The sequence below is a fragment of the Bos indicus x Bos taurus genome, chromosome 11 (genome assembly GCF_003369695.1).
Source record: "Bos indicus x Bos taurus breed Angus x Brahman F1 hybrid chromosome 11, Bos_hybrid_MaternalHap_v2.0, whole genome shotgun sequence".
In the NCBI taxonomy this organism is placed as follows: Eukaryota; Metazoa; Chordata; class Mammalia; order Artiodactyla; family Bovidae; genus Bos; species Bos indicus x Bos taurus.
Genome location: NC_040086.1, coordinates 98,204,521 through 98,232,443, shown reverse-complemented (window position 1 = coordinate 98,232,443; position 27,923 = coordinate 98,204,521). Strand labels below are relative to the sequence as shown.

At 42.4% G+C, this 27,923-nt stretch overlaps 1 protein-coding gene across 1 annotated transcript; it reads right to left on the bottom strand.

Moving 5' to 3' along the window:
• Positions 1-1,367: 1,367 nt before the first annotated feature.
• On the bottom strand, positions 1,368-27,831 carry GLE1 (GLE1, RNA export mediator). The gene is made up of 16 exons (XM_027556456.1): positions 27,631-27,831; positions 24,204-24,425; positions 18,935-19,045; positions 16,566-16,714; positions 16,273-16,333; positions 15,835-16,089; positions 12,823-13,054; positions 12,082-12,194; positions 11,848-11,917; positions 7,903-8,045; positions 7,609-7,799; positions 6,930-7,059; positions 6,029-6,133; positions 4,822-4,904; positions 3,792-3,855; positions 1,368-2,534 (listed from the first exon to the last, which is right to left on the bottom strand). The coding sequence occupies exons 1-16, from the start codon at positions 27,727-27,729 to the stop codon at positions 2,466-2,468; spliced, it is 2,097 nt and encodes a 698-aa protein (XP_027412257.1). The 5' UTR covers positions 27,730-27,831; the 3' UTR covers positions 1,368-2,465.
• Between the last annotated feature and the right edge of the window lie 92 nt (positions 27,832-27,923).

The following is a 27,923-nucleotide window of genomic DNA, read 5'->3' as shown; positions in this document are numbered from 1 at the left end:
GGGTGGGCAGTCTCCAGAACAGCTCCGTTCTTCTAACCAAGGCATGTTCTGGATTTCTCTGCCTTTGGAATTTTCAGTTTACCATCAAATTCACTTTAAAATGATGTAGGACAATGATAAGACAAAAATACGGGCACTCAGCCTAAGAAATGAGGTCAAACTTGAAAGGAAGCAAGCAGGCAGGTGAGTACTTGAATTTAAAAACAGAATGCAGTCCTGGGTGTTCTAACTCGGAGGAATCTGATGCAACTACCCACCAGAAGTTGCTGCTATCAGCCAGCAATCTTTACCTCTGGAGACAACACTATCAGCGAGCATCAAAAACCTGGCTGCCCTGATGCTCTCCTTTCTTGGTTTACCATCAAGAACCCAACAGGAATACCAAGCATCAAATGACACTTGCAAGGCTGTTAAACAAGTCTACAGAAAGAAGATTCTAATACTGTAAGAGGTGTTTTCTACGGAGTGGTACAAATTTAAAGTGGAAAAGAACTTAAGAGATCATTTTGTCCAGTGACCTTTCATAATTTCATTTTTGGCAGAGCAAAACTTTGCTGTGTATAATCTTCCAAAGAACTCCAATATATATAGCACATAAAGCAAAAATGCTGTGGTGGAGAGAACCCCAGAGTTCCATGTGGGCCCATTAGTTCCACTAAAGACTGCAAATGTGAGTTGCTTAACTCCATTAAGAGGCACTGCTTACCTCCTGGTATTGATTTTCATTGTTAATAGGACAGTTTTCCAGCAGATGGCAGTAGAATCTTGAAGGAAAGTCTTAAAAATTTGCACAAAGCCTTCATATGCTCAGTCCTATTCCCTGTCAGTGGCTCCTAAGTTGTTCTGTCGTTATGCACAGAAAACTGCCAGTTGTCAAGCACAAGTAGAGAGGAAGTACAAGTGGCCATGAGATCCACATGCCCTGACACACAGGGAGGCTCTGCCCTAAGGCACTGCTATGAAGCACAGTTTGAAAATTACTCCTCTGCTGACTGGTCCCAATTCTTGTGCTTCGCAGGTAGGGATACTGAGGTTCAGAGAGGGTGAATGATCTACTCAAGGACACGGACATAACAGTGAACTGAGTCCAAGTCTCCCGACTCCTAGTATTCAGTCCATTGTGTCCACATCAAAAAATACTTCCCCATCTGCTGGATAAAACAGGGTCAGTTATTGGCATATAATTCCAAAAACAGAAAAAAAGCAGTTTTCCCAAGGTGAAGGTCAAGAAGACCAAAAAAAAAAAGGGGGGGGGGGGGACATACTACTCTATAGCCAGACTGAGATACCACCATGCCCCTAATGATTTACACAGCTCCAGGTACACAAAACTGATCATACTGAACCAACTAGATACAGCACCAGGCGTTTTTTAAAAACCAAGCTTTATTATTTATATTTTGGCACCATAGGCAGTAATTCACAGAATGGGTCGCTTCAAGCTGTTCAAGATTACCAGGGAACCCCCTCACAAACACACCCCCACATACAACATTTAGAACAGAGGAACAGATTCATGGCCGCCGCCTCTGCAGAATGAAGGAGTCTTTTCATAGAGCAAATCTCACTCTTATCTGAACAGCCAGACTCCGGATTTTTGTAGTGGCTTTAGTCAGGCAAATCTGTCGTCATCCATTGCTCAGAACACGTAAAGAATTATAAGGCCCTGATTCATTGCTTACAGATGCTCAGCTCAAGTACAATGCTGCAAGCCCCATCTCAGCCCATCTTAATTCAAACTGAGAAACAAAGTTTGGTTCGTGCATCCCGAGTCATCCAGGAACCAAATTCCAAAGTAAGAGGATAAATATTCCTTCGTGGTTCAGTATAACATGTTAACAGTCCTAACCCGACACTAAGCTATCTCTGATGCAACTTGGGACTTAGTCATGTCTACATCAGGCATTTCTTCTGAATTTATAAATACTTCACAAGCTGACTAAAGCAGAACCACCATAACCCAGGCCTGCATGTGAAGATTTGGGCCTCAACGATCAAGTGCTGCTTTACAAGGGACCTCGAGTCTTTGTTCATTCCAGAAATGCTGAAAAGGGGCAGCATGCAGGAAGGGGTTGGGTGTAGGAGACTGAAAGCAGTAGGTCGCTTCAGCTCAGAGTGAAACAGTCAAGGTATTAACCTAATTTCTGAAAGACACTTAAGAGACAAAGGAAATAAAGGGTAAGATCAAGTATTAACCTTTTATTCTCATAATTTTTTTTTCTTATTTTCCATAAAAATGAGAAAGGCCAATTTTGTTTACTCTGTCATGCGGACTTCTTTAAGGAGTCACCAGATCTATTAAGGGACCTCTTAGATTTGTGGCCCATGGAAATCTCCTCTCTTCGTCACAAGGTACAAATACACAAAACACACACTGACATGACTTCTCGCAGGTACAGCTGTCTTCAGTCGCTTTATTATTGCCCCTCAGCAACAAAGTGGTAATGGCAGGTGCTGGAGTGACATCAGGAACGCCAGAAGGAGGCAGTCAGGAAGCCCTTGGGGACAGGAACCTCCCTGTGCTGCAGACACTTCTGGTCAGGCAAAGACAAAGAAAACCAATGATTCTCTGATAACACTGCTTCCAACACCTGACAGTTAAAGAAGGATGTGGTATGTAATACATAGTGGAATATTAGCCATAAAAAAGAACAAAATCATGCCGTTTACAGCAACATAAATGGATCTAGAGATTGTCATACTGACGGAAGTCAGACAAAGATAAATATCATATATTACTTACATGTGGAATCTAAAAAAATGGTGCAAATGAACTGATTACAAAACAGAAATTAGAGTCATAGATGTAGAAAACTGTGGTTACCAAGGGGGAAAGGGGAGAGGGATAAATTGGGAGGCTGGGACTGACATATACACACTACTATATATGAAATAGACAATAAGAACCTTCTGTATAGCACACGGAACTCTACTCAATACTGTGTAATGACCTATATGGGAAAAGAATCTAAAAAAGAGTGGATATATGTGTAACTGATTCACTCTGCTATGCAACAGAAACCAACACAACAGTGTAAATTAACTACACTCCAATAAAACTTAGTTTAAAAGGAAAAGGCTGTGGTAAGACCTCTCCTGCATCAGCTAGAGTGGAGGGCAAAGGTCGGGCTGCCCTTGCGTCCGTCCCACCCTCGTCTCCACACACTGGCCTCGCGGTTCACTAGTGCTGCTTATCCAACTGAGCTACTGGAGACTGGACGTCAGCAGGCTGTCTTGGTAGATGCACCACAGAGTTCTCAATGATTTGTCAGAATTTACCTCTTCAACTTTTTTGGCACATGGAAAAAGGAAAGGAGTCTAACTCAAAGTACAGTCTGTTCTCATGAAGAAAAGTGACCAGTTCCCTAGACCTGAGACTGAGAAAAGAACCTTGGCCAAAATGCAAAAAAAAAGTTATCAGTGAGCTAAGATTCATTAAATATATTTTACATGTATTTTATTCTGCACAGGCAGTATGGACAGTGACACACAGAAAAATAATGAAATGGCAGCCCTTAAGGTGAAGAGGGAATGATGGACAAAAAGCAAGGGGGGGTGGTTTCCTGGTGGCCTAGAGGTTAGAACTCAGTGCTGTCAATGCCGAGGGTCTGGGTTCAAGCCCCGGTCGGGGAATGAAGATCCTATAAGCCGCACGGCCAAAAAAAAGTAGGGTTCAGAAAAATCAAGGGTAAGAGACTGCAATCAGTCTGGAGGGGAGGTCCAAGACTTGTCAGACACAGACACTGGAGGCTGACAACAGCTTGGGATATGCTGGTCTAAGGGCACCTTACCTCCAAGAACTGCTTGAGGCGTATGAAGGAACCCATCTGCCCTGAGCTTGTGATGGCTTCAATCCTATAAGGAGAGAAAGAAGACAGTACCTATGGTTCACACATATCTTTTAGAGAAGGGTTAGGGACCTGCTGATCTGGAGGAAGTGGCAGAATGAATGATTCCCAGAGATGTCTTCTAGACTTAGGATGCTGTCACTCTACTAAATGGTCTCAGCACTTTATTTCAGACAAAGGGGTAAAGGAGAAGAGAGCACTGTTGCTTCTCAAGGTCTCTATCATCAGGTGAGATGGGTGTTGTCAATGCCTTTCTCCCTTCAGTGAGTTGAGAGGGATGAGAAAGGGCTTTGAAGTTGAATCCCCCAAAAGAGTCAAGCCAACTGGCTGATCAATCAGTTTCACCAACTGATTTACTGAGCGGGTTTGACTCCTTGGCTTCCTTCATGACTGCATGTTGTCACCATCCCAGATTGAGTTTGGAAAACAAGAGAGTTTTAAATGGGATCTGAATCCAAGATCTTCCTAATTTTTTTTTTATTTAGTCAATAATATTTAAGAGAGACTTAGTAGAGTTCAAAAGTGTTTATTCAAATAACAGAGAGGAGAAGGATGGAGCTGAAGATGTCTCACTCAACACAAGTGCTTCTGACTGAGTCAGAAACAGTATCTGAACTTCCCGGGTGGTACAATGGATAAGAGTCTGCCTGCCAATGCAGGGGACAGGGCTTTGATCCCTGATCTGGAAAGATTCCACATGCTGTGGAGCAGCTAAGCTCACGCTCTTAGGGCCCGTGCCCCACAACAACAGAAGCCATCTCCGCAATAAACCCGCACCCCACAATAAAGGAGAGACCCCATCAGAACAACTAGAGAGGGCCTGAGCACAGCAACAAAGACTCAGTGCAGCCAAAACAAATAAATAAGATAAATTTTTTAAAAAAGAAACAGCATGTGACAGCAGCCACGGGCATCTGGTTTCATGAGTTTTTACCTACCAAATTCTCTGGTGTCTATTCAACAAGTCTAATACCTTGGGAAGTAGTCCTCTTTGATGAGAAGTATCATCTTCCAGAACTGGACCTGGTACTGCTTCATGAGGGCATTCCCACACACCTAGAGGGGAAGGTGCGCACCGTCAGAGCAGGGAATGTAAACGCACACTCAGTCATAAAGGTAATCAGCCCTTTGCCTCTCATTCCTATCAAGAATTTCAGCCGCAATGCCATTCAGCCAGCTAAGCAAGGGAATTAAAATCCAACTTTCTTCTGAAGCATTCTCATGTATGGTAATACCTCCACATTTAACCAGACCGCCAGGTAGCCAGGTGTTTGAGAGGTTGTGACTCAAACTTAATTTACTATTGATTTTAAAGGAATAGCATTACTTCCCAACCTTGGTAATCAAGGTAGAAGGAATACCACGTGTTTTCAATGACTCAGGATCAATGTTCGTTTACTGTGACTGCCGGAGCTGTCAGGTGAGTAGAAACTGTTGGCATTATGGCGCAAGTGGTCTCAGATTTGTTACGGCATGTGCTCCAAGCATTTATTCTTTAAGAGCTGTCTCTTTTTCACAGAAACCCTTATTGGTACCCTATAGTGGGGGCCCCTTATGGGCAGACAGGACTGTACACAGCCTTCTAGATGAGACAGGTACCTGACCCAAGCTGGTTAATCTTATTCTCTCTCCTGTCTATTAGCAATCCCACTGATGGGACACTAGTCCCACTACACTGGGTGACCACACTGAGGCTGAGGGATACAGCCCAGGAGCATCTTCTCCACTGTGTGCCGAGAAGCAGAGAAGGGTGGCCTGCAGAGCAAGCAGAGGCAACCTGCAGGAGGAGCAAACATGAGAAGACCATGCAGTCCCAGAGAGGGGCTCCCTTGGTCCCTGGCAACATCCCAGTTCCTGGTTCCAGGCCCTGGTGGAACCAGGTTCAACTATGCATCCTACCCCCCATTCTCCGAGTGAGTCACTTCTATATCCCCAAAGCAAATTCCTTTTCATCTGTACTGGGATGTACAGTTTTCTGTTCTTTACAATGACAAGACATCCACACAGAGAAAGGAAAGTACACTGGGAAGAAAAATCCAAAGCTAGCTTTCTCTTGGGGCTTGGGGAAAAATTTGTAACACTGGCCCCTAATGGTGTTCACCATTAGTCTCTATTTGTTTATTCGTCATGTCATACAGCGGCCCACTGGTGTTCTCTTGTGTGATAATTGTACTACATACCTCTAAGAAGTCAAAGAGGAGGGTGGCCGTCACATCTGACAGGGGCTCCATGTTTAAGATCTGTGCCAACCAGCGCCAACCATGATTTAAGCCATGAGGGTGAGTCTGGGAGCAGAGAGGCTTGGTCAGGATTTAATCTCATTTTATTAAGAGTTCTACATTGCCAACGTTATCACCCAGCCATTACCAAGGGGACATGAACCCCCTGATCACCTAACGTAAGCACATGCCACAGGGCAGAAACAACAGAAGCCAAACAAATTCTGTTTTTAAATATTGCAACACACTGGGACCCACACATTCTTCACTGGATTCCTTCAACACACAGCTGTCAGCCTCAGTTCCAGGAATCCCAGTTACCCTTATAAACAGTTATCTTAGTGACATTTTATTAATTATTCCTGGTACCTTTAGCACAACACCTAGGACATAGCAGGTGCACAGTAACAAGTTCCTAGATTCAGTCAGCTTATATTCCTTTCTCTTTGGGTTTCCAAGTCCACTAACTTCTCCATCTCTCTAATCTCCATTCCTTGCAAAATGAACTAGGCAGGCAGGTCAAAGCCCTGGCCCTCTGCTGTGGCTCTGACATTGACAAGTGTGTATCCTTACACCTTGCTAAGCCTCCGTCTGTCCCTCTGTGAAGTAAGGTATGTAACCTTGGTATGTAATTGGTCTCTAAGGCATCAATTAGTCTCTGAACAAATGACTCTGATGATCCAAAAGTTTCCTAATAATCAATACCCACTTCTCTAAAGAATACCTACGAAGCAGCGCTATTCTTTAACTTGTCACATGATGGGACTGTTCCTCTGAAAGGTCGGTATTTCCTTCAGGTAAGATATACTAACATAGACCCTGGTCCGACCGCTCATTATCCATAGTAACCCTTCTCTGCTACCTCTTGTCGGTTTCCATATGGCCACCGGAGCTGGATGATGGCGGCATAGAGGCGGATCATCCCAGACATGCGCTTGAGAAAGTTGTCCTGCTGCTCTACTTTGGAATCCTTCACTTGGTAGCCAAGCATCCTATGTGGTAAGAAAAAATTCAATGTGATAGAGTCAAAGTGAGGGTGACCAATCCATTACTATTTATGGCTAAAAGTAACAACATACCATTACATCTAGAATTGTTACTAATACATTATTACACACGACTACATTGGTAGATGCAATTTTGCTTACAAAACACTCACATCCATTGTCAAATCTGCAACATATAAACCTTGAGAGGTAAATTCCTAGAAGGTAATGAATATTATTACCCCCATTTACAAACAATGAAAAACAATCTTTAAGGAGATGAAAAAATTCCCGTTTTGAAAATCTGTTAATAGTCAAAACAAGGGTAAAATTCTAAGATCCCTGGATTCTAAATCCAGAATTCTTTCCTCTGTACTATATTGATTATTGATACTCAAATCCACAAATTCTAAAAGCCACCCAGTTTGCATGAAGACACTGTATTCTCTGACAAAATGTTCAAGGTACATAAGAGATGCTCTGGGGAGGGGAAATGAATCTCAAGTCTCTCTCTCTTCCATTCATCACCTGGGGACAGTAAGGAGAACACTTCACCTCTGATAGTCTTCCAAAGCCATTCCCTCTTTGAATGCTGGATAGAAAGGAACAGAGTAAGGACACTTCTTGTGCAGGTGAGCCAGGATGAGGGCCCCTACTCTGGGGTGGAGCTCCCAGATCCCGGACGCCACGACCGCGATGGGGAATGCTGCTTCGTGATGGGAGGCCACTTCCTCCTCCCCTTGTTTCTGGGAGCACAGAGAGGGGAGATTTTAAGTTAATATTCAAGAAAGGCTTAAAGGTTAGGCACCAGCCTCTTCTTCCCATACCTTTGGCAACAGGGTTTCTCACCACAAATTTCTCTGCCAGTTTGTACTGGACAAAGTCCAGGCCCTGTGGGTTAAGTGTGACAGACACGGAGCGCCCGCCAGATTGAACAGGTTTTCCAGAAAGTAAGCTGTGGATCTTGTCAAAGATCTCCTTCAGCTTCGAGCCTGGGTATGACAGAGATAGAGTCAGTGATAAGATACAACTGCAGTCAATCTATTTTTTTCATCACTGCAATAACAAAGCCTCTGTATAAACCCAGCCCTACAGAAGTTCAGAGCCTAAAGCCAAAATACAGATGCACAAACATATGACAATCAAATACATGTTGTGGAGGATGTGAAAGTACATAGGGTGTGGTATTATTTTGAAGGAATTTGTCATTGGTAGAATGAACTAATTCTGAAACTGACACATCAGAGATGAATAGTATAGAAATAGGTGTTGAATTGTTCTAGATGCGACAGGTGTGGCTGATGTGCCTAAAGGAGTCACTTGTAACTCCAGGGAAAACCTTCTAAAGAATCTCCAATTCACAGTGGCTTCCCCTCCTTCTCTTGGACCTACCTTCCTCTGTAGAAGCTATTATTACATTCATATTATAGATCCTGTGTGCCCCACCTTCTACACTGGCTATTTAGATCAAGATGAGTTAAGCTGAGCTAATCAGCCAGTTGACTGAGTCAATTCCCTGAAGTGGCCAGTCCTGTGACACACACATATGTAAGCAGTGGTGCTGCCATGTGGACCAAAGAACAGCCATCTACAAAAGGAGAATGAAGTGGGCAGAGGGAAGCCTAAGAGAAGAGAGAAAAGGGTCCTAACATTTCTGGCTCCTGAGATCCAGCCCCACTCCTGCCGTAGCAAACTGATTTATCTTTAGGACAAACTCCTCACTCTACCTATTTCTCCTTCCTTTCCTTTTTTTTGGCTTAAGCAGATATGAATTAGTTTCTATTATTTAAAATTAATGTTTGAATGAATACAGCATCTCCAATTTACCTGCCAAGTTCCTAATACCCTGCACCAAGTTCATAATCATTTTAAGAAATGTTTAAAAATCTCAGAAATATCCTCCCTAGACCACTGATTCAGTTTCATTGAAAAAACAGGGAAGAGGGGTGGCACCTTTCTTAGGAATTAAGAGAAAAAGGAAGAAACCAAGAGTTAAATAATGAGATGTCATAGAAATTTCAAGGCCAACAATCCCCTGAAAACAGAAGCAGAGACTCTAACCTGAGATATTAAAATATGTATGTTTCCATCAAATTTACTCAGCTCACGTTCCTGCCAACCTATAATCCTACTATTTCTTTACTGATGGTTTCAGAGGGCCCCACTGGCCATGTTCCCATTCAGTCTCTCTCCCTGTGCCCCTCGAATTAGGAAAATCAGATCCCAGCCCAGTGCCTGACATGGCCTCCCACATTCCGTATGCCACAATGGCACCATATCTGTCTTTAAGTTCTGTTCCACAAATGACTGCTCATGGACATGCACCTCTAAAGAGGCAGGAATTAGGTCACCTCTTTCTCAGTCGCTCCACATTTACTGAGCACTAACTCTGCAGAATGTCTGTGTCTGACTGGGCTGTAAGCTCTCACAGAGCTTACGATACTGATGGAAACAAAGGGACACGGTTGTGAAGTAGGTAGGAAAATCAAGAACAGCAACTGCTGCTGCTGCTAAGTCTCTTCAGTCGTGTCCAACTCTGTGCGACCCCAGAGACGGCAGCCCACCAGGCTCCCCCGTCCCTGGGATTCTCCAGGCAAGAACACTGGAGTGGGTTGCCATTTCCTTCTCCAATGCATGAAATTGAAAGTGAAAGTGAAGTCGCTCAGTCGTGTCCGACTCTTAGCGACCCCATGGACTGCAGTGCACCAGGCTCCTCTGTCCATGGGATTTTCCAGGCAAGAGTACTGGAGTGGGGTGCCATTGCCTTCTCCGAAGAACAGCAAAACCAGAGCCTAATCAGATACAGACAGTGAACCAGAGGAAGCAGTCATGGGGATGACTCCCGGGTTCAGTTAAGGTGACTGAGTAGATAAGGTGCTACTACTGGTTACTTAGAGCAAACCAGAAAAAAGCTGGGTGAGAGGAGGATGATGAGAGGCCAGCTCGGAACATGCTAAACGTGCGGAGGCTGAGAGATACCTAGGCAGAGATGCCCTGCGGGTAGCTGGAGCAAGGTAACCCGAAGCTCAGAGGAAAGGAATGACCCAGAGACTGAGCTGGGTGTCATGTTGCAGAGGTGAAGTTTGAAGCCAGGGTGGTCTTAGAATGAAAACTGCAGGGTGAAAGCACATGCCCAGGACACACCTACCAGCCAGGTGGGGGCAGGAGACTGAGGAGCCCACAAGAGAGAGAGGGAGGAGGAGAAGCTGGAAATTAATGTTGCATCAGAAACTAGAGGACTAGAAGTGATAGAGAAGGGAATAGTCAACAGGGCCAAAGTGTAACATGAAGATTAGAAAAGACTGAGAAAACACAAAATCAAAAGAAACAGGTTTTAGAATGTGAGTGACAAGCATGTTTAAAGGGAAAGGAGCTTGTAAAGAAAGCCATTTTGTAGAAAACAGAAGAGCTCTCTCTTGAGAGAGATAGGAGGGGATGATAACAAGGCTGCCGAGGCTCGTTCAGGGCCGAGCGGAAGGGGAAGTGTGGGCCGGAAGGGTACTGCATTCTTTGAAACAGGATGGTTTCAAAGCAGGTAAATACAGCTGAGTATTACTGCAGTGGGGGGGTTGGGGGGTTGAGGGGGGAACCTGAAGACCTTACACCTGATGTCTCAGTTTTCCAGACGAAGGAGGAGGCAGGGGTGCCTGTGGTCAACTGAAGGGGAAAGACGGAGGACGAACTTGAGCAGACCAGGAAGGTGTGGGACAACTGTCTGGTCAACCTTGCCCTCAATGCCATGGCTACTAAAGGAAATGGCACTTTCAATTCTAGAAAGTGATACATATTTACTTACTTAGACCTTGTTTTGTTTCAGAAGGAATTTCAGGCAGCAAAGTGATATGTAAGTTCAGTCACAGAGCCTCTCAAAGGCAAGAAGTGCAACTTTCCACACTTCTTATGCTATGCTATGCTATGCTACGTCACTTCAGTCATGTCTGACTCTGTGTGACCCCGTAGATGGCAGCCCACCAGGCTCTCCTGCCCCTGGGATTCTCCAGGCAAGAACACTGGAGTGGGTTGCCATTTCCTTCTCCAGTGCATGAAAATTGAAAAGTGAAAGTGAAGTCGTTCAGTCGTGTCCGACTCTTAGTGACCCGTGGACTGCAGCCTACCAGGCTCCTCCATACAGGGGTTTTCCAGGCAAGAGTACTGGAGTGGGGTGCCATTGCCTTCTCTGCCACACTTCTTAGGTAACAAGTTAATCCAGGGAACCTGAATGGTTAAGTCAGAGCAGCTTCCCAGCTGCACAAGCTCCCCAGCTACGTGGCAGCGCAGTCTATACTGTGGAGGCTTCCACATCTGAGCTCTGTTAAAATGAACCTCTGTTTCTAAAGAAGAGGGGTCTTTCCCCTGTGTGGTTCTTCTTCTCTAAATCTCAGTCTCTGGAGAGACTGAGTAGGCATTCTGAATATTCTCATGTATTAACAAGCAGGTTTCGAGTCTGGAAAAGCTATGTTGTAGGACAAAAGCAAAGAATGCAAGTCACATCCTAGGCTCCCTAAGGGGTGCTTTCCACAGTAACTTCCAATCGTAGCTAAGAGTCTTCCTAAATATTTACTACTAGTACACAACTTATTTAAAAAGAAAAAAGAGTCAACAAACACATAATGATTACCTTCTACACGCAGAGAGTAAACCAGCCAAGGCACATAGCTTATACACCTGATCCAACAGTCAACATTTGCTCAGACATAATCTATTTATAGGAACCTTACAGACAAGTGGATTTGGAATCTCAATAAACACTGGTACAATGAGGTGAAGGGCCATGTTCTTAGCTCTCTGACCAACCTGCAATGGTAGAGATCTGGCTCACTGGAATGGTGGCAGCCTTCTGGAGGTCCATCTTGATCTTTTTGGCCTGCCAGAGGAAAGTAGCAAGAAGGCCAACAGTGTTTTGAAGAGCTGAGTACGTGCCATTAGGATTGGGGATGTGATGTGACAGGCGAGCTACATTTCCTGGGGACATGAGGCTGTGGGGGGGCACCATCAGGCCCAGAGAATGCCCAACTCCTTCCCGCCTACCTGACTATCTTTGCTGTTGCTCAGGCCCTCGAAGGCCAGCACACACCGACTGGAGGCCTCCTGCAGCTGCTGGTACCACTGCATTGTACTGTCTTGCACCTTCATCTGGAGGTCTGAGGAATGAAAGACACTTCCATAAAAGGAGAATTGACTGAACACTTAATATGAGCCAGGTACTGTTCTAATCAACTTAAGTAGGATTTGTTGAACATTTAATATGAGTCAGGTACTGTTCTAATTATATATGTATTAACTGCTTTCACTGTCATAATAATCCTATAAGGTACATTCTATCATCTTCATTTTATAGATAAAGAAATAGCCATGGAAAGGTTAGGTAATTCAGCAAAGATACAATGCCAGGAAGTAGAAAAACTAGATTCCCACAGATCTGACTCCAAAAGCAGCATTCTCAACCATTATGCTGTATCAATTCCCTCATGTTTAAACATATATTCTGTACACACTTATTTAAAATACTCAGTAGCAGCAATGTGAAATAATATATCTACTAGGATTATAGAGAATTTCAAGTCCTCATGGCAAGTGTTGGAATCTGAAGCCAGGCTCCACATCAATCAAAACTGAATGGAAATCATTAAAAGTACCGAATCTTACATTATGTGAGAGTTCTGATAAATTATCCTGTAGCTTAATACAGTATTCAAAACATGTTCTCACTTCTTTTCACATTCTGAATTACACAACACGTTAAAGGACCATTTCCACGCCAAGACCCACCTTCGTTCGGCTTCGCCCCTGGGCCCTGGTTGGGAACGGGCAACTCTTTGTGAGCCTCCGGCCTCTGCTGCATCTGTGACTCTTGCTGCTTTATCTGGGCCTCCTCTTCATCCCGCCTCCTCTTCTCCTCACAGGCCCTGCGGATCTCCTGATGCAAGTTCGAGAGGAGGTCGCGCATTTCCTGTAGCGCTCCCTCAGCCGCAGCTTGGTCCTCTACTGTGGGAAAGCCGTTCTGTCACGGTGACAGAAGCAGAGCTCAGTGGTTATTTCCTGAGCACCTGAGGTGCTGAATCATGCATCACACAAATCCATGTATTTCTAAACTGGAATTGTGTCAAGGGAGTACCCACAGTCAACATGTTGATACCTACTGCTTTCCTGTCCTCTTAAAGGTAATACTGATTTCCCATCACATCCACAGTACCGAAGGGGAGAGCTTTCAATGCTCTCACCAACACTGGGAACTAGCCTGTGTTTTCTAATACCTTTTCCCACTAATAAGTGATACGGTTTCGTGAAGAAACACGCAATTTTAGATCTGGAGAAGAAAATGTTCAAGATGAGGTAGAAAACAGCTTGCTTGCTTTCTGCTGCAACAGCTACTACTGGGGCCATGTCCAAGGGATGGAGAAGCCAACGTGAAGGTGTTCCCATACACAATCTGAACAACAAACTACGACAGATGACATTATACATCAAGTATATAAAGTTCACATGTTCTTAATGATAGTAAAAAAAAAAAAAAACCAAAACCTCAAGTCACTGTGGGAAAATGCTAAGAAAGCAACTCTATATTCTGAAGACTGATCAAAGCAAAGACTCAAATATTTATCCTTCCTTCTCTGTATAGACTGTACGTAAGATAGTATATGGGGAAATTTTCTTTGTAGTGGAATTCCAGCTAAAAAATACAGAAAAATGATAGAAAAACTTAAAATTTAGCACCTCTAATGAAATAACAAGTATGAGTAAGGATCAGCAATGGCTACTAAATCATTAGCTAAAGACTCATTGAAATCTTTAAACTGGAAAATAACACTGACAGTATCTGAAACCACCAGTTGACCTTAACATCACAGGTAGAAAGACCGTCAGTAGTCTATGCCTCCTGCTGTGATTCATTAACAAATACACACCCCCAACTATGAAGTACTGCTGTGGGGAAAAAATCAAATGTGATCCGATCAAGCCTGTAGACTGTGCTGTCCAGGAGGGCAGCACACACAGCCACACACGGCTCTTTACATTTAAATTGAAAACTTTCTAAAAATTAAAATACAGTTCTTCAGTCACACCAGTCACATTTCAAGTGCTCAATGGCCATGTGTAGTTACTGCATGGCACAGATATGAACGTTTCCATCATCACCGAAGATTTGTTAGCTCTGCCCTAGAGAAAGTTACAAATTCACAGAAATACAGGGAATAAAAGAACATATAAAAATACACCAAGGGGTTAGGGTTAGCAATTGCACTGAAATCTTCAGAATGCAGAAAATTCTATTCACAACAATCAGATTCTTCAACAATGGCAAAAGAAAAAAGAGAGAGAAGGGAGGGGGAGTCTTGAGATTAAAAGACTTACTTAAGTAACAGACACAGTACACCAAAAAGTTGCACTGAGTATGGATGCTGATTTCCAATCAGTTATAAAAAAAATCATTGAGATAACTGGAGAGATTTGAACACTGACTAGACAGTTGATCATACTGAAGAAATTATTAGTTTTTTAGGTATGATATTAGCGTTTTGGTTATGTTAATATAGAGTTTTAGCTTTCAGAGATACACACTAAAGAACTTTCCAGATGAAGCAGTATGCCTGAGATTTACTGTAAAACCATCTGAGGGAAGGGGTGCAGGTGGCACCATAGACAAAAGGAGACTGTCATGTATGGAAGCTGTCATGTATGTCATATGTCATGTATGTCATGTATGGATTCTTGTGGAAGCTGGGGAATGGGTGCCCAATGTACATTATGCTGTTCTCTCCACTTCTATGTAGGTCTGATATTTTTCAAAAAGGAGGACAAACAAAAACCCCAAAGAGAGATATGAAAGGTAACAATAAACTTCTGCCTTAAATGTGATGAATGCTTAAAGCTCTTTCTTTTTTTTAGCCACGCCATGCACCCTGTGGGATCTTAGCTCCCCAACGAGGGACTGAACCTGGGCCCTTGGCAGTGAAAGCAGAGTCCCAACCACTGGACCACTAGGGAATTCCCAGTGCTGAAAGTTCTTAAATTTAGAATTCATACAAGTTGATTTCTTTAAAACACAAACTCTCATAGAGATATGAACTAAGGACAAAGAGCATACAATTCATAAAAGTATGAACTGGTACAACTTAGAGATGTTAACAGTTCAACAATAAGTGTTTTCAATAAATTTGGTATGGTTACGTCGGAAGTTAGGCGATTTCATCTGTTCAAATATTTGGGCTTCCCTGATAGTTCAGTTGGTAAAGAATCTGCCTGCAATGCAGGAGACCCTGGTTCAATTCCTGGGTGGGGAAGATCCACTAGAGAAGGGATAGGTTACTTATATTTACTGAATACCTATTACGTGTCAATAGCTGCAGTTTTTAACACTGCCTTAAAAACACCAAAGTATTTGTCACAATTATAGTAATTATGCTTTCAAAATGTCATGTTAACTGGAAAAAGCAATATCCATTTCGGTAAGGTTTTAACTTTTATCATAAACATGGCAGGTGTCCAGTATATATTAATGAACTAAAGTGTTCTGCAATTAGACAAAACAAATATTTTTTAACCTAAGGTAAGAAACTCTCTATCTACAGAAGCCAAATTAGGGTGGGGAATCTCTCTCTCACACACACACTCTCTCTCTCTCTCTGTCAGAGAAGAAATAAATGCTAACCGTGGTTGTCTCCAGATAAGAGGATGATAAGTGATAATAAGCAGGTGATATTTTTAAATCACAAAACCATTTTGCTTTTAAAGTTCTTCATTTCAAAGACAGGAGAGAGAATGTTCTTGAAGCCCCCTCACCTCAGAAGTGGCCCGGATGATCCCTGAGACAAGACTGCACAGCTGGTTGCCTCGGGTCCGGAAGGCAGACAGGTCGACCTGGAGCAGGTCCCTGTGCTGGTCTGAGGCATCCAGCTGCTGGCTGAGGTGCAGCACCTCCTCCTGCAGGGCATAGAGGCCACGCAGGCGGGCCTGGCCTTCTTCCTTCCGGAGCCGCTCCTGCTCCTCTTGCTTCAGGCGCTGCTGCTCCGCTTCCCGCAGCTTCAGGTTGAGGATCTACAGAAAGGGCTGTCAAGTTAAGGGGCTCCTGGGACTTCTCCTTCTACATTCCTCCAGTCCCACGCGGACTGCCTGTTCTCACAGATGGGCCCCAAGTCAGCCACAGAGTGGCAAGACAAGGGCGGGTCCTCTATGACTGCCAGACAGTGAACACCCACATGGATTCTCCCGGGCGCTGACCTTCGCTCTGTGACGATGCTCGGCTTTCAGCTTCTCTTGCTGCCCCAGTGCTTCTCTGGAGCTGAATGAAATATGGAGGGAGGAAGAGTCAGGGATGCTTCCTAAAATTGTTCTGCCTCTCTTTGATTTGCATTGGTCATCTTTGCAAGGTTGATCCTTTTTCTAGGTTATAAGCTTCTCTGGCTATTTTATTTTGGCATGTAAGGACTCAGATTCTTCCCTCTGGGTTTTATGTTGGGAAAGAGCTCTGGCTGACCATGCTGACATTCCCCTTGTAATTCAGGGAGACTCACCTCTTCTCCATTACTTCCCGTAAGTCCTGGAATTCTTTATGATGCTTCAGTTCCTTTCGTTCATCAAACCGCTTCAGCTGTTCAGATGCCATCTCAGAAAGGGCCCGGACCTTCTTCTCCTGCTCCTCCTGCCACTGCCTCAAGCCCTCCTGCAAAGGGTCAGCACCTGCTCTCTGGAGCTCCATTATACCCTGCTCATCTACCCCTGTGAGATGCCCTCCCATCAGGCCTTAACCCCATCAAAGATATTCCGGGGCATGGAATCATCTTCCTATTTCTCAAAATCTTTGCTTGAATCACCTGTCCCCTTTGGGTCAATCTTTAAATTCAACTGTTGTGGAAAGCTTTCCCAATTTGCTCCATACTGTTCCTGTCACTCCAGCATAAGCAAGAATGGATGGGATTTTACCAATATATTATCAAATAGCCCTGCACTTTTAACTTTCCAACCTGTGCATTCTTTTTTTTTTTTTGGCCACGCCCTGTGGCTTGTGGGATCTTAGCTCTCCCACCGGGGATCAAACCTGGGTTCTCGGCAGTGAAGGCAGGGTGTCCTAACAACCGGACTGCCAGAGAATTTCCATCCTGTGTATTCTGATGAGGGCTTCAGGGTCATCTACAGAAATTCTTATTCTAATTCTATAACTATGCTATTCCTATCTCACTTCTTTCCATAAGTTATTATCTCTGCCTAGATTCTTTTCCTCCATCTTCACTTAGGAACATCCCTTTCTTATATACCTAAAGGTACCAGGTATTTCATTTATTATTCACAAGAGTACTCACATTTGACTTTTAAGGGCAATTAGACATTTTAACTATCAAAATTTAAAGTGTACCTATCCTCTGACACTTGTTCCATTTTACAAACTTGTCCTGAGGAAATACTTGCCTATGTGTGCAATGATATATGCATAAAAATGTTCATTACAGCCCTGTTGATAACGAATTTGAAACAATTTAAATCAACAGGGAAATAAGTATAGTAGGTCATCCTAGAGAATACGCTGTAGTCTTTAAAGAGAATAACATACTATATATATATAGGCATGGAGATATATCAAAACATACTTTTAAAAGATATCAAGGTACTCTATTCTGAAACTTATTTTGCAACACGAGGGGGATTATCAGCAGTGAAAAACTCTCTACTTAGGTCTGGAAGACAGAAAGACCATGGACAAGTAATGACTGACAGAGCAGAGCTGAGAAAACCTGAACACACACACTCTCTGTCTCCCTCTAACCATCCCCCACCGTCTCCACGGCTACATCCTTGAATCTAAGCACTCATCACCCTTTTTCATCCAGTGTCAAAGTGACGGCTTAGTGAGTGCTGCTCTCTCTTACTCAGACTATAATAGTCTTCTAACTATAGTTCACTCATTTCTCTTGCTTACTTCTGCCTCTCCCTCCAGCAAATAAACTCTATGAGGATATGGATTGTGTCTCCTTTGTTCATTGTTTTATCTAGACCTACATTCTAAAGGAGATCAGTCCTGGGTGTTCATTGGAAGGACTGATGCTGAAGCTGAAACTCCAATACTTTGGCCACCTGATGCGAAGAGCTGACTCACTGGAAAAGACCCTGATACTGGGAGGGATTGGGGGCAGAAGGAGAAGGGGACGACAGAGGATGAGATGGCTGGATGGCATCACCGACTCGATGCACATGAGTTTGGGTGAACTCCGGGAGTTGGTGATGCACAGGGAGGCCTGGGGTGCTGCGATCCATGGGGTCACAAAGAGTCGGACACGACTGAGCAACCAAACTGAACTGAACTGAGAACAAAAGTGCTCAATAAATATTTGGTGATTCCATGAATAAACGGATGAGGGTAGATACTAGAATTTCACTTTATAAACTCACCTATCTGTAAAAATTTTTACAAAAGCATGCATTGTTTTTCTAATAAAAAAAGTAGTCACCTGAAAGTATCATACCATTTTTAATCGGCTATACCCTAGTACAAAATAGAAATTAAAAAAAATAATAAAGTTAAATAAACATTAAAATAGTGTTATCCTTTTTCCAAGAAGCTGTTAAAGTCCATCTTCTCAGTATAATCTTATCTGACAATGCAGATCATCTTCAAATTTTGGAAAAGTAAATGGAAGCCAAGAAAGTCTCAGTAATCTTCCTAGGGTCACAGGTAAAATAGAAAAGCTAGGACCTGAAACCAGCTTTGACTTGAGAGAGCTTACTCGTGACTGTTACACTGTAACCATCTCCCTAACTGAGATGAAGCCACTAGTAGGTGGGCAGAGTGATCAGCATGTGGTGGACATTCTTAGTCCCTGAGGAACTGCGTTTGAATATGGCTCCCTAGGGTCAATGTCAAGCCTGCCTTACTTCACGGGTTACTTACTGCTCCTTTCATTCTGTGCACCAGCTCATACATGCGGATGCAGCCTTCCACTTTCATCCCCCGGGGGGACTGAAGTACCACAGGCTCTGTATGTGGAGACTCATGTTTGTCCTGTATAGACAGAAGACAGAAAAATTAAGCTTTTAAGATGGTCAAGTTGGTATTATTCTGTCTGAACAAAAGCCACATCCTGCTTACAATCAGCAACCAATAACAACAAAACAATTTAGGTGCTTTTCATGATATTGACCTTATTCTAATTGTTCTCCTTAGCAAATTAAGTAGGTGTTTTTGCTTTGGACAGTTTTTTTGTGTTATTTTTTTTGCTTGCTTCTTTATTTTGATATGCCTAGTGTATTCCCCTTTTTTTCTTTTCTAATAAGTGTCCATTTTTGCTGGGGTGGGTTGGACGGAGAAACCCCAGCCCACATTCCTAGTTCATCCATGCCCCCTAGCCTCAGGGGTCAGTAGCCATGAGATCAGCCCAGCAATCAAAGTACTCTATCCCTCTGTACCCAGTGTCTACTTCAGGAACGAGGCTTATGACTTAAGCCAGAGTCTACCTCTGAACTTTTCTTTTTTATATATATATTTATTTATTTTTAATTGATTGATGACTGCTTTACAATTTCTGAACTTTTCCAATGGAGGTATTTTGGAGGGATTTCTCTTCTTCTGGGGACACTAACCTAAGCAGGTATCTGTCTAGGGCTATCAATAGACATCTTGCCACACAGTCTATCTGAAAGATGAAATCAAGAAGTTACACAGAACTGAGAGAAGAGAAGCAAAGCCCCGTGTTTGAGTCACTGGATCAAGTCAGAAATAATATCAAGGAGAGACAAGCAGAAAATAGATCCTCCAGATCAAACTGATTCCACATTCCTAGACTTCCTGGTTATATGAACTATTAAATTTCTCCCCTGACCCCTTTGTTTTGTTTAAGCTAGTTTAAACTAGGTTTTCTGTTACTTAAATACCAGAAATTCCTAATGATACAATTTGTTATTTAAAGCCATCCAAAACTTTACTTAAACCTTAAGAATTATGGAATTTTATACCTGGAGAGGCCCTCAACAATTTAGTCCAGTACCAGATTTACAGATGAAGAAACTGAGGGAAAAGGGAAAAAACTGTAGGGAGAGAGGCATCTTTCCCTCAGATGCCTGTCTGAGGGTATGCCACAATACTGGCAGGATCAGAACTGGAAACTGCTGCCTCTGAGAAGCTGCTCACAGAAACTTTTTTTTAATCTTGAAATAATTACAACTCATTGGAAATTGCAAAAAATGTACAAGGAGGCTCATGCACTCTATATTTACCCAGTTTCCTCAAATAGTAACATCTTTCACAAATACAGTAAAATATCAAAAACAGTAAACTGATGGTACAAGTCACATAACTTGTTCAGATTTCACCAGTTCTGACAGGAATTCACTTGGGTGTGTGTAGTTTTATGCCATTTTATCTCACGTATAACAACAATTATAAAGGTCAGAACTGTTCACCACAGAGATCCCTGGTGCCACACCTTTACATCTCCTACCCGTTCTCCAACTCTATAATGACTGTATTTCAACAACCTTAAATAAATGGAACCACATGGCACATAATCTTTTTTCTTTTGGCTGCTCCACATAGGATCTTAATTCCCCAACCAGGGATCAAACCTGCGCCCCCGCACTAGAAGCCTTCATCCCAGTTTTAATTTGCATTCCATTAATGCCTAGTGATTGAACGTATTTTTGTGCACTTATTTTGTCATCTGTGTATCGTCTCAGGTGAAAATGTCTGTTCATATCTTTTGGTCATTTTCTAATTGAAGGTTAGAAAGTTTCTGTTTAACCTTTGAGAGTTTTAAAAATATATTCTAGATATATAAACCTTTGTCAGACATCTGATTTGCAACTATTTTCTTCCAGTCACGAGTTTATTATTTTTCTACTGAGAATTTTTTAAAAAACATTTACTTATTTATTCGGCTGCTCAGAGTCTTGCAGCATGCAGGATCTAGTTCCCTGACCAGGGATCAAACCCAGCCCCTCTGTACTGTGAGGAGTTTTAGTCACCGGACCATCAGGAAAGTCCCCAGGTTTTTTATTTGATGAGGTCCAATGTATTAATTTTTCCTTTTATGGATTTAGTTTTTAGTGTCAAATCTAAAAACCCTTCAACTGGCCCTGCTGCTGCTAAGTCACTTCAGTCGTGTCTGACTCTGTGCGACCCCAGAGACGGCAGCCCACCAGGCTCCCCCGTCCCTGGGATTCTCCAGGCAAGAATACTGGAGTGGGTTGCCATTTCCTTCTCCAATGCATGAAAGTGAAAAGTGAAAGTGAAGTCGCTCAGTTGTGCCTGACTCTTAGCGACACCAAGGACTGCAGCCTACCAGGCTCCTCCATCCATGGGATTTTCCGGCAAGAGTACTGGAGTGGGGTGCCATTGCCTTCTGATAATGTTTTTTTCTCCTAAAGTCTCATAGTTTTACATTTTGAGTTAATTTTAATGTAAGTTATGAGGTTTAGGTTGAAGTTCATTTTTGCACCTAAGATGAGGTGCAAAATATAAACTTAAAAGTAAACTTCTTATGCATGGAATCATGCAGTCTTTCATAATATGAATAACCATCTCTGTCCTATATTACTTTTTAGGATTATTATTTACTGTAATATAAATTGTTACTTATTGCAAATAACTCTCACAAAGACACTTCCCCAAAGAAGTTATACAAATGGCTAATAAGAACATGAAAATATGCACCACATCACTAATCATTAAGGAAATGCAAATCAACACCATAGGAGATATACTTCTTACCCACTAGGATGGCTACTGTGGCAGAGGAAAAAAAACCAACAGTAAATAACAAATATTAGCAAAGGTATGGCAAAATCGAAACCCTTGTGCACTGCTAGTAGGAATATAAAATGGTACACTTGCTGTGGAAAACAATACGATGGGTCCTCAAAAATTTAAACACAGAATTACCACATGATCCATCAATTCCACTTCTGGGTACATACCCCAGAGAACTGAAAACAGCTACTCAAACTAATAGATGTACATGCATGTTCATAGCAGTACTAGTCACCAACAGCCAAAAGGTGGAAGCAATCCAAATGTTCAGAGACAGATGAATACAGTGTAATACTATTCAGCCTTAAAAGGAAGGAAATCCTAGCACATGCTACAACATGGATGAACCCCTGAAGACAGTATGCTAAGGGAAATAAACCAGTCACAAAATGACGTACATGATTCCACTTTTATCAAGTATGTAGAATTGTCAAATTCATGATAGTTTTTAGAGACTGGGGATGGGAGGAAATCAGGAGTTACTGATTAATGAGTATTCTTAGTTTGGGATGATGAAAAAGTTCTGGAGATGGATAGTGGTGATGGTTATACAACACTATGAATGTGCTTAATGCCACTGAATTGTGACATTAAAAATGGTTAAATGGTAAATTTTATGTCATGAATATTTTGCTAATTAAAAAAATATGTTTGCACCCTTTTATCTTTGATGCCTATTATTTGGGCATTTATTTTAAGACAGCTAGAAGATATACTTTAAGATTAAAAAGAGAAAGATCTCTCTGCAGAAAGTTTTTCAGAGGAGTATCTTTAAAAGCAATGAAATGGAAAAACATAAATGCTAAATAATAAAGGAACAGTTCAATAAATTACAGGATATTACATATCCTGTAAGTAGATATTTACAAAGGTGGAAATAACATGAACAAATAATTCAAATAGTTAGCAAACAAAGTAAAGTCAGAAAGGAAAATTAGAACACGAAAGTACACATACGATTTAATTATGCAAAGGTATAAGGATGCAGGCTTATGAGACTGGAAAGGAGTAACTGTTGACTGAAATGATGAGATCATAGGGAGATTTAACTTCTTCCTTTTGATGTAATGTTTTCAGTAACCAAAAATTTTCAGTGAGTATGAACAAAAAGGACTTTGTCTTTTGGAACCCAAACATGAAAAAAGTAATCTCTACCTTTCTAAAGAGTTGCCTAGTCTTATTCTGCTGACACAAAAACCTTGAAAAAGCAAAATAATGCTATAATGCATTATTTTAGTTTAGAAGGCTTTTCTTCTTTACATTCTTAGGCCAAATACTACTTCCTATATCTTACTTTGATCCAGAAAGGATTTAATGCAGCTTATAAAGAACATAAAATATAATAACAAGCACAAACTAATAGTCAGGAAACATATTAAACAGAATGAGGCAGATATATAGAGATAGAGACAGAAACGAATCATCTCTAAGATATATTGTCAAGTGGAAACCAATGAAAACAAACAAGATCCACAATAGTATATTCTAGCAACCTTGTTTAAAAAGAAAGAAAAAAAACAGAAATGAAGAAAAAGAAGTACACATGGAACCTCTCTGACCACCCAGTGGTTAAGACTCTGTGCTCCCAATGTAGGGGGCAAGTGTTTGATCCGTGGTCAGAAAACTAAGATCCCACATGCCACACAGTGTGGTCAACAGATTAATTTAAAAAAATATAATCACCAAAAAGAAAATACATATGTTCTTACATATCTGTACTTATACAAACTAACTCTGGAAACAGGAAGAAAGAGAAGAGCAAAGCACAGCAGAGCATCAATAACAATTTGTTTTTAAGTGGGAGAACTATCTCATCTTCTGTCGCCCCCTTCTCCTCTTGCCCTCAATGGAGGTGACAGAGGATGAGATGGTTAGATGGCAGCATCAACTCAATGGACATGAGTTTGACCAAACTCCAGGAGATAGTGAAGGACAGGGAAGCCTGGTGTGCTACAGTTCATGGGACTGCCGAGTCGGACACAACTCAGTGACTGGACAACAATAACAACAATAAGAGAAACAAAGGCAGGAACAAAATCGAACCAAAAAGTTACAAATTCATTTAGAACCAGTGATAAGGTACGTAAATCTAAGAGCAAGTATAAAATTCATTCTCAGTCTTCCAGCAGGCAACAACAAAAAGGGAGACCTTAAGAGTTAAATGTAATGCTTATGAGAAAAAACAATCCAACTGCTCAAGAAATTAACCACTATTCTTGGTATTAAGAGAGGAATTTCTCTCTCTGGTCTTCATAAAAAGATGTGGTAAACACTGTTCCTACAAATAGCTACATGAAGAAGAAGCAATCATTACTTTCTCAGAGTAAAGTCCTTGTAGTATGACAATGATATTATAAGTTAGACACTTCAACTTTGCAGCCACCATTGTCTGTCCTAAGCTGAGTAAAAACCTTACCTTGGTTCCATTTGATGTTGCTGAGGAGACTGGTGAGTAGGCAGGGTTTCTGAGAGGAGATCTGGGAACAGATGAAGGTTGGTCGAGGGCTGAAGTAGACACAGAGGATGCTGACGTCTCAGAGGGAGGTGCGTTCTTTTGTATGTGGGGCAGGACATGATCTACTACCCATCCAGAGTATGAAGACAGCTTGGGAAGAGACATACATTCTTGTAAAACATCCTAGGAGACAAGATAAAAGTTAAGTCCAACTTGCATGTTAACTGATCTAAGAAACCAAAAAATAATTTTGTCCTTATAATCCACTATATGCTTTACTGAAAACCTAAGAAGTCCTAATAAGCATAAATATATACATACATGCTGCCGCTGCTGCTAAGTCACTTCAGTCGTGTTCGACTCTGTGCGATCCCATAGACAGCAGCCCATTAGGCTCCTCTGTCCCTGGGATTCTCCAGGCAAGAATACTGGAGTGGGTTGTCATTTCCTTCTCCAATGCATGAAAGTCAAAAGTGAAAGTGAAGTCACTCAGTTGTGTCCGACTCTTAGCGACCCCATGGATTGCAGCCTACCAGGCTCCTCCATCCATGGATTTTCCAGGCAAGAGTACTGGAGTGCGGTGCCATTGCCTTCTCCGATATACATACATACCAAGACCCAAGGTAACTGTATTAACAATCAGAGATGAAAAGAAAGTACAGTAGTTTCTTGATAATGATCTTGACTACTACCTTTTTAGAGTATCAGACTAAACAATCCTAACTGCAGAAAAAGGAACAATTCACAAAGATGGTCATTAAAGTAGACCTGAAAGCAACCTAAAACGTTGGAATGGAGAAGAACATATGAGGAATTTTGAAGTAAACTATGGCATACACACGACATGAGTCTGAGTGAACTCCAGGAGTTGGTGATGGACAGGGAGGCCTGGCGTGCTGCGATTCATGGGGTCGCAAAGAGTCGGACACGACTGAGCGACTGAACTGAACAGATGGCATAAACACTCAGTGAATATTAGTCATTTAAAAGTGCTGTGAATTCTATGTAAGATTCAATTTTTTCCAGTTTTATTGAAAAACAGACATACGTCACTATAAAAGTGTAAGGTGTAAACATGATGGTTTGATTTACATAGATTATAAAATGATTAAATAGGTTCAGCTAACATGCATCTTATCCCATGTGTGCACACATGCCAAGTTGGTTCAGTTGTGTGCAACTCTTTGTGACTCTATGGACTGTAGCCTGGCAGGCTCCTCTGTCCATGGGATTCTCAAGAATACTGGAGTGGGTTGCTGTGTCCTCCTCCAGGAGATCTTCCTGACCCAGAGATTGAACCCCCATCTCTTACATCTGCACTGGCAGGCGGGTTCTTTACCCCTAGTGCCATCTGGAAAGCCCATCTTCTCATATAGGTAAAATCAAAAGAAAGAAAAAAGGACTCTCAACATGTACTCTCTTAACTTTCTTACATATGGTATAGCTGTGTTAGCTACAGGCATCAAATTGTATCTTACATCCCTAGTACCTTTATTTTTGGATCCCATTTCAAAAGGTGTTTTTTTGTTTACTTTACGTTTCTGATATTTCATTGTTAGTGTAAAGAAATGCAACAGATTTCTGAGTGTTAATCTTGCATCCTGCTCCCTTGCTAAATTTATTTATCAGTTCAAGCAGTTCTTGTGTGGAGTCTTTAGGGTTTTTTACATACAGTATCATGGCAGCTGTATATAATGACAATTTTACCTCTTCCCTTCCAATTTGGATACCTTTTTATTTTTTCTTGTCTGACTGCTGTGGCTGAGACTTACAATACTATATTGGACAGAAGTGGTGAGAACAGGCATCGCTGTCTCGTTCCAGATTTTAGTAGGAAGTTTTTCAGCTTTTTACAACTATGGAGTATTGTGCTGGCATGTGGGTATGTCATAAGTAGCTTTTATTATGTTAAGATAGGTTCCTTCTATACACACTTTGATAAGAATGGATTTTTGTCATGAATGGATGTTGAATTTGAGTCAACAACTTCCTCCTCATTCTTTACACCAAAATAAATTCCAGAAGCAATGCTTCAAATGTAAAAATAAAACCACACACACAAAAAACACCATAAAACAGGAATAAATTTTAACTGACAAACTAGAAAAAATATATGCAATGTATGACTCAGATAAAGTAATATTATTATCCCTAATACATAAAGAACTTACAAAATACTGGCAAAACCCCAACAAGAAAATGAGCAAAATGAGCCTAAGAGATATAAACTGGCAATTCAAAAATAGATATAAAATTGGCTCTTAACACCATTTGGGCACATCACAGAAAAGGTTGATTAAGGGAGAAGTCACCAATAAACGCTAAGAGTGGAGGTTTGACAAAATACTAATTACGTACATTAGTATTAGGAAAAATGATGAATTTTAAGTGGAAATATCTAGCAGATGCCATTGTGATCAACTGATAAGTGTTAGCATCACCAGTGCTGGGATGGGCTGAAGCAATTATGTGCTACGGGTTTAAGTTACTGAGAACACCTCATCATTTCTGCGTTATTCGTGCCAAGAATGCATAACCCGAGTCGACATCGAACAGACTGATGGAATTCATCGAACAGACTCATGATGGAATTCATCCTATAGAATGTAAGGTATATATACTCTTTAAAACTGTCAAAGACAGAGAAATGCTTTAGAAGTGCTATATATTTCCGTTTGAAGAGACTTCATACCTGTAGCTAGATTACGAGCAACGCGGGAAAAGGCTATGCCTTAAATATCGCGACATTCCCCACCTGCGCGGTCTATTACACGGTTCAGCACATCTTAGATGCAGCGACCACGCCCCCACTGTTTCCAGGTGTGCCCGATGCCATCTAAAAATTTGGTCAGGGTAAGAGCTGAAGGGCGCGCGCCACAGAGGAAGAGACGGTTGGATGGCATCACTGACTCAATGGACATGAGTCTGAGCAAGCTCCGGGAGATAGTGAAGGACAGGGAAGCCTGGCGTGCTGCAGTCGCCAAGAGTCAGGCACGAGTGAGCGACTGAACAACCACCACCACCAACCGCTCACCGCTCAATCCGGATCTCCCAACACAAGAGACGCGCAGTAATAAACTGACCCTGAGAGGCCAGGGCTGCTTTGACAACCAGAGCGGAGGCGCCTAACTTCGGCAGCGGGGAGCAATGAAGCCTTCAGAGAAGAGCATTTCTGAAGGGGAGGTCCTGAGAAGCTAGAATAGTGGAGAGAAACAGAGAGCAAACTCTAGGACATGGCGACGCACACACAGGAATCAAGAAGCGGACGCGTGTTGTGACAAAGAACGCAGGGGCTCCTCGGAGGTGGGCTTGCCAAAGGCTAAGGAAGGGCAGAGGCCCCGGACGAAGGGCGGGTGGGATCGCCGCCCGCTTAGGGGCCACTGCTCACCTCACCCCGCAGCAGCCAGTCGCGGTCGTAGCAGAGGCGACCTTTGTCGCAACTGCGCAGAGCCTGCAGAGTTTCCCAGCAGCGACCCTCAGAAGGCATGGCCTGCCCAGCTACAGATCTTTAGACGCCCCGCTTGTGACAAAACAAATCCTCGAATCAGCCGCCCGGAAACAGGTCCTAACTTCCGCTTCCGGGGCGCACAGGCAGGAGCACAGTTCAACTCCGCCCCCATGGCTGCGTGGCCCCGCCTCTCGCACCAAGCCCGCCCACCCATGCGCCTGCGCACAGGACTT